The 8,078-nt window shown below is 30.3% G+C and overlaps 1 protein-coding gene across 1 annotated transcript in view; it reads right to left on the bottom strand.

Moving 5' to 3' along the window:
- The window catches only part of LOC106685917 (uncharacterized), a gene marked incomplete in the record, with an annotated part of 19,398 nt that extends 11,520 nt beyond the window's left edge, over positions 1-7,878 (bottom strand). Inside the window, 1 exon segment of the mRNA XM_067046393.1 lies at positions 7,824-7,878. Coding sequence (XP_066902494.1) covers positions 7,824-7,868 — 45 coding nt within the window.
- Positions 7,879-8,078: the final 200 nt, after the last annotated feature.

Raw genomic sequence — 8,078 nt, 5'->3', positions numbered from 1 at the left:
AGAGTAGATAAATCAATAAGTAGAGTAGATAAATCAATAAGTAGAGTAGATAAATCAAATATTGTGTCTTGTTAAGACACAATATTTGATTTAATAAAAACTATATCTCTGGAATGATTAGAAGTATAGATATCTGTGAGCACACAAATTAAAGGCTAGTTTAATGTACTACAAATGTAATTGATAACATTTATCTTGGTGGTTTTTATGTGATATTTACCAAAATAAATTCACAAAATAGACTTTTCGTTTGGTTTACGTATTATTATATCTCAAGAACTATTAAACGTACAGACGTCTATCAGGGCTCATATTTTAGATAATTTACTCTACTTTAAATAATATGCAATGATGTTTTTTTAGTGCTGTAAGTAGTTTAAGGATATGGAGTTCCAAATTAAAAATTTAAGGTTTTTCTGGAATAAAATGAACTTCAGGAGGCGTGCACCTTAAATACTTCAATATTTACTTTCTACTGACATTTACTGTACCTATTTTATAGTCTAGGTTAAATCTTGGCTATTTTCTAATAGGTAATGACGTACAATTTTTTTTTTAATTTAAAAAAACTCAAAAATACATTTTTTGTAGCATCGGAACAGCCACTATTTTTTCTTCTCCCTAACTACGGCTGGCAGTCATCAATCTTTATTATAAACTGTATACAGTTTTTTTCTCTTCTGGGGCTCTTGGCAGTTTTGAGCCAAAAGTAATTGTAATTACTAATTACAGTTAAATATAATTGAGATTACTTTGGTTTAACTAGTAATTGTAGTCATATCGTAATTGTAATTGCAATTACAATTACTTATTGTCCAACTCTGGCTCTTGGACAATCAAAAAATAATTTAAAATTATTTATATATGCAAGTACTGACCTAGCTCGACGTTATATAATTATTGATTACCTATCGCAAGCGCATTGGCCCTTTCGACCACGTTTACATCTTTTCTTTAAATAAATGTTCCCAATATATATATATATAAATCTTGCCACACAAAACACTTTGATCGCTCATTTTCCTATTTTAAAAGAATCCTGGACTCCCTGGGATTTATTGATCATCACACGCATGGTAATTAATAAGGACAGCGATGGCTCAATGGAGAGCGTGCATATATTGAACATTTTATTTCTACATTGTTTTATATACCTATATAATTCAATCTTTATTACTTTTTTATTTGTTTTCTATATTCAAAATGTATATATACCTTTGACTTTAATTTTGTTTTATGGAAAAAAGAGAGAAAGCTTTAAAATTGAAATAATGGAAAAATTAAAAACACATATAAACAAAGATAAAAAAAAATTAAAATATGTAAGGGAAAAAATAACAAATAATAGAAAAAAAATTAAGTATAACTTTAGAACATAATTCAAAAATGTTTATTAAGTGACTATTCAAATTAATAGGCTTTTAATTGTTTTAGGCTAATAAAAAAAATTGTTCTTTACCAGTAAAAAGTATGCTGTGTTTGAGGCAACCCGATGCAGTTGGGCTGCACATTTTTAATAGTGTTTTCTCTCTATTTACGTATATAACTCTTAACAAGAACTGAAAGAAATAACATTAAAACGTAGGGAAAGGAACATGTTGTCGTATTTCTGCAGTAATTACGTATAATAATCACTCGTATTGTAATGTGAATTTTTTTCTTCTTCCACACTGACGTAACACCTAATTCGCTTTGACGTAAAACGTGTTCTGCTATAAATTGGTAACGACTAGAAAAACGGAAATAGTCGGTAATCACCTAATGAAACTATTAAAATAAAATCTTTACTTTCAGACAAAGAATACTGATGTATAAAATTCAAATTTAATGTCTGTTTTGAAATAATATTTTTCCTAAACAATACAATAATTTTCAACAAATCCTTGCAAAATAACGTTTTTCTACTAATTAAAATCCAAATTAAGACTGTATATTATTATACAATATGTGGTATATATCCATAACTTAAGATTTTGATGGCATCCGAACACGCTTCCTTATTTTAAAATATAGGTTAAGAAATGTTCTGAAATATTTTTCATTAAAAATATATAAGCCAAAGAGCCGCAAGTCCATTTATGTTCGAATTGAGGTATTGAAGGGTTTTCATTATATTAAAATTTGATATGAAGGGTATTCATTATCATTAAATTTAAAAATATGGGTAGTCTTTTTTTTTATATATATACAAAGTTACATATAGTAGAATAATGTTATTTTTGATGCTAACGGTGTCAAATTTATCATTCCTATTAGTATAATTATACAATTATTAGAGCACGGTGGCACAGGCACCATGATACTAACTCCAAGGGTACTTGGGTTCCAATCCGGCTCTGGTAGATACTTATTTTCTATTACACCTAGCCATAAGTCAACCCTGTGGGTTCTGGAGCCCTACTTAAAACTATTTATAACAACTTCCCGGAACTTAGATAATTCAATACTACTTCGATTATTAGGGTCATTAAATTTATCTATTTGAAACTCACACAATACGCCACTTTAAAACCAAACTTTTTTATTACTTCATTAACCAGCAAATTTTTGAACTACAATTTCTAGATGATTTTAAATATATTACAAACAATTTGCTACACAATGAAAAAGAACATGTAAAAATGACACTAGATTTTTGGAAAATGGACTTAAAGAGCTCATATACAATCATACATATCATTTTTATTAAATAAACATATAGTATATACGTTTCGTGAGTAAAGAGACAACATACTAGCTCGTATAAATTATGGATTGCAATAATAACCGAAGAACTGCTTTGCACGGAAGATCACGAGATTAGTATAACTTTTGACCAGTTAAAGATATAAGAGTAAAAAATATATGCTCTTGAAAAAAAAATAAAATGGTCTAAAAATTCCTTCTAGCAGACATTTTTTCTTTTTAAACTAAAGGCTGAGAAGTTATAAAGACAAGTTAGGCATAAAATGTAATACAAAAATCAGTTTTCGGAAATTTTCAATTGTAGTCAGCGAATATATCGAAAATCGTAGCAGATGCGAAAATAATATTGACAGCTTAAATTTTTGATAAACATTTATTTCTGTGAGACGCACCATTTAAAAAAAAAAATTTACGCCTCTTTATCCCCTCCTCTTCCATGCTACGAAAGAAGAGGTAGGGGCGGGGACTTTTAAGCATGGACATCTTCAATGCACTCTTGTGAGAAGGAAAAAAAAATGCACTCTTGACAAATACTCCCCTCCCCTCTACATCCTCTATATGCTTTTTTTGAGCATTCATTGACTGGACTATTTCCGCAGATTGCGGCAATTACGTAGGCCAACTAGATCTAGTGGCAGTGATAGGAATAATTGACCTATTATCATGAATCATTCAACTGAATATTAATTGCTGGTTTGTGACGTAATGTGATATCTTTATGAATTACAGACAAATCTGTAAATTAATACTATGATTTCTTAGTTAAAAATCCATTTAGCTGTGTTTCCAAATATCTATAAAATCCGGTATCAAGTGATATACGTGACGGTATTAAAAAAAAAAAAAAAAAATGAGCGATCCAAGGCTTTCGTCAGCTGGATTTATAGTATTAGTTCCAAAGAATAAAATTTAAAAAAATAAAATCAGTTCTCTAGTGATATCCGTGAGCTAGTTTAAAAAGCGATCCAAGAGTTTCGTCTGAAAGATTTCATGAAAGCGGTAAGTGAAAAATAAAGTCATAAAATGACTAACGGAAGTTTGTCAAAAACTGAAATCGGAATAAATTAGGTTTGTCGAGAAATACAGTTCAAAAAATAATTAGAAAAAAAACACTGCTAAGTGAAATAAGAAGTGTTCTTCAATATTTTTAATGCTATGTATTTACATTTACATTACAGAGATCGACTTCACTGACTTACTAAGGAACATAATCTGATGTAGAGGTCCTTTATCACGATCATTTTTTTTTTTTTTTTTTAATATCTTACAATATTTAGGACTGAAACGCGGTCTAAATGAATTATTTTGTGGATTATGTGCACGGATGCAGAGTTCACCAATAAAAAAGTTCGATATAAGATATTCAAGTGCAGGGTGCAACGGTGAGAGATGGTTTAAATTTAAGTTTATAATTTTTGACCATTGACCAACAAATACGTCGGCTCGATATAATTAGTGCCGCCTTAACACTAATAGTACAAGAGCCCTAGAGATGAAAAAAGGCAGTTCTTTCATCCCATTTTTGATTACTTAAATGAAAACTAGCTATAATTATTAGTCAAAATAGATGAGTTTGCCAAGTGTATGTAGGGAGAATAAAAAATGGCGGCTGTTTCAAAACGTTAAAAATAATAAATTTTTTATTCGGATTTCTATATTTTTACAACTACCAACAACAAAAGAAAATCTAAGAGCATCATTTAAATTAGAGTAAATTTGCTAAAATGTAAGCCCTAATAGATCTATTAACGTTCAATAGTTATATTTTACTTATTGTACTCAAGATATAGCTTTTTAAAAGCAAGATGTACAACAGAAGATGTTGTATGGAAGGTACTGAAATATCAGTTGTTAGTTAATTTATTTTCAAATCTATATCTCAGGAACTATGTGACGTACAGACGGAGTAGTAGTTTTCATGAAATTTGCTAAAATAAATTTATTTATAGTTGTTCGGGCAAATTTTCATTTGCCAAATTTATATTCATATGTGAATATCATAATAACTACTACTCCTACAAAGATAAACATTATAAACTATTTTATAGTAAATTTAACTAGCTTTAATTTGAGTGCTGACAGACATCTGTACGTCCTGAAATAAAGATTTTCATAAATCAAACTTATTGTCCGAACAACTATAATTCAATTTATTTTAGCAAATATCATGAAAACTATTATTCCTATGAAGGTAAAGGTAATAAACTACTTTATGTACATTAAACTATCTTTAATTTGATTGCTAATAGACATCTGTAAGTCACATAGTTCCTGACATATAGATTTCTCCAAATAAATTAACTAACAACTGATATTTCAGTACATTTTTATGAAATGTTGCTTTTTTAAATGCTATATCTCGAGAACTATTGGACGTAGCTAGCTCTAATAGGGCTAATATTTCAGCAAATTTACTCTTCTTTAAATAATGTTCTTTTAGATTTTCTAGTGTTAGTTGGTAGTTTTTAAGATATAGAGCTCCGAATGAAAAATTAATGTTTTTTTAATGTTTTGAAACAGCCGCCATTTTTTATTCCCCCTACCTATACTTGGCAGACTCATCAGTTTTGACTAGTAATTATACATAGTTTTTATTAAAGTAATCAAAAATTGGGTTGAGATAACTGTCTTTTTTTTCTTCCCGGCTCTTGTAGTATAAGGCCCCAGTCGATAGCATTTTTAGTAGACAATGAGCAATTTCGCCCATTATTTCAACTAATAAAACAGTTTGTTTAAGAGTTTAAAATCGCGGTATGTGCACTAATTTAATTATTTATTTATTTACACTCTTAAGTGAGAAGACAACAGTCTCTTCAGTAGTGGCCTGACCAGCGCCATTAGGCCGATGGGGTAACCAAGCCTGGGCCCCCTTACTCCTGTGATCTATAAATTAAAAAGAAACTAGCATGAACTGATAAGTAAGTAAGGTTGCTTCAGGAAACATTGAGCAGTTCATCAGTGATATTGATAGGATCTTATGTACTTAACCTTTTGGACTAGGTTGTCGGTCCCCTGAGAGGGGGGCCATTAGCGATTACGAAGAATGAACTCATTCCACCGCAATTTTTAAAGAAACGCACGTTTTCTATTAAAATGGCCCAAAAAACAGAAGATGAAAATATCAAGATGCATGATAAATAAATCAACCGGTTTTACGTCGAAAGAGAAAGTGCAATCACGACGGACTATAAATTTCTCTAATCCGGTGAGCAATATGAAGAATAAGTGTAACAAAAGTACACGAATATGGTTCAATGATATAGAGAAACTTGAGGATATAATAAAAAAATTCGAAAACTAAAAAAAGAAATTTACAAGAACTCACATCGTATTTAAGCGTCGAATAATAAAGATCTCTGGAGTAATAAGAGACTAATAATATTCGAACCATGTCTTTCATTTTATATTCACTTTTTTTTTTTTTTAAATAAAAATAGCGAAACGACAAAAAAAAACCAGTAAATATTTATAAGAAATATTTTTTTTTTTTTGTAAATACGTGTTCTTTAATGTATACAAATATATACAAACCTAATTTTATTACAATGCCTTACTTGGTTATAAGTTGCACTATACAGGGTGTTCTGGGTTAAATGGCCGAACTGAAAACATGAATTAAGGATCTCAAAACAAGAAAAAAATTCCTCTGAAGGTATGCCCGCAAACTCTTTGTTTAGCAGATATTCAAACCTAAAGATTTTCATTGTTAAGAATTATTTACGTTATATGAAATAAATAAAACCTATTTATCAGATCTAACTACTTTATTGATTAAATGTAAACATTAAGATTCATATTAAATGTTCAAAGTGAAGGTCATTTCAAGGCATTTCTTCCTACCTCTACTCAATGCGGGCACATTTCAGGAATTTCTTAATAATGATTACTATGATTTAGTTGAAAATATTCCACTACAACTGAGAAGGGACATCTGGTTTCAATTAGAGGATGTCCTGCACATCACGGAAGAGGTCCACGACAATGACTAAATGTTAATTATCCCAATGAATGGACCAGTGGATTGGCCTGCACGCTCTCCTGAGACCACTGGACTTTTTTTTTGTTTGGAGTGACATTAAAAAAAAAGGCCAGTCAATGATCTTAGTTCCTTACGAAGAAGGATAATTAAATATTGTGAAACAATAACAGGTACCCAGTGCCGTTCTGCCACTGCTGCTGTTGAAGAAAGATGCCGAGCCTGTCTTAATGCTCAATGGGATCACTTTGAACTACATTTAATATGAATTTAATGTTTATGTTTAATTAATGGAATATTCGGAACAAATAAATAAGTTTTATTTATTTCATAGAACCTAAATAATTCATAACAATGAAAATCTTTAGGTGTGAATATCTCCTAAACAAAGAGTTTGCGGACATACCTTCAGAGGACATTTTTTTTCTTGTCTTGAGGTCCTTAATTCATATTTTCAGTATGGCCACTTAACCCTGAAACACCCTGTATAATATCACGATTCCAGGGTGTACGTTTTCGAGATAAAGTGGAGACGAGTTGTTGGTAGGTAATGTCCGAAACCTTGCCGAGTATAAAGGGTCAAAGAAATGGACTTTTTTACATGTAATATATGATTTAGGTAATTAAATGTCATGAAAATTACTTCTTGTAAATGTTTGTTCCTTTTTAAATATTAAATGACTAAATAATTTTAACTAGCGTGTTTTTTATAACCAAGAATCGTCCAGTAAATAATTTGAAGCGCCCCATATCTAATCTGGAGAGCCCCTATACTTCAAAGTGTCCCCACCAGATCAAAGATGGCCCTGGATCCACCTTACGGCCCCTATAAAATTTAAAATAAAACCAATCATCAGGCATCGGCGTTTTGGTTCTTCAAGAGGTCTCGTACCACTCAAAAGTTTTTTCTTCGAAGGCATTGGGAACTCAAGTGAACTTATAAGAAAAATAAACACAAATATCTAATGAATTAGATGAAGGTAAACAAACTTAGGATGACATCTTTATTACCTGTCAGTTGCATCTTGAAACCTTTCCCACCCAGTAAGCCACATAGTACAAATAAATTTATTTAAAACTGTAAAAGATTTATTAATAAACATACAGCATGCTTTTATCATATGAAACGATAGTTTGTGAATCAAAATTATTCATGCCTTACCTGTGATCTCTCCATCGTCCCAACACCATTTCCCGAAGGCCCCATTCTGTTGTATCTGCCAAAAGTAACAATAATACACATATTAAAAATTATGAATTTCAATGACATACATAAAAGATCATATTAAATACATTTTATTTATACGCGTACATTTTTATTTCCCATGCAAAAAATTATAGTAACGGATTTTAACTATGACGCATATAGATATTAAATTCCTTCACTTAAGTTTCTACCTATAACTTATAATATAAG

The sequence above is a fragment of the Halyomorpha halys genome, unplaced genomic scaffold, assembly GCF_000696795.3.
Source record: "Halyomorpha halys isolate HHAL.00 unplaced genomic scaffold, Hhal_1.1 Scaffold755.1, whole genome shotgun sequence".
NCBI lineage: Eukaryota > Metazoa > Arthropoda > Insecta > Hemiptera > Pentatomidae > Halyomorpha > Halyomorpha halys.
This window is presented reverse-complemented; position numbering and strand designations above follow the sequence as displayed.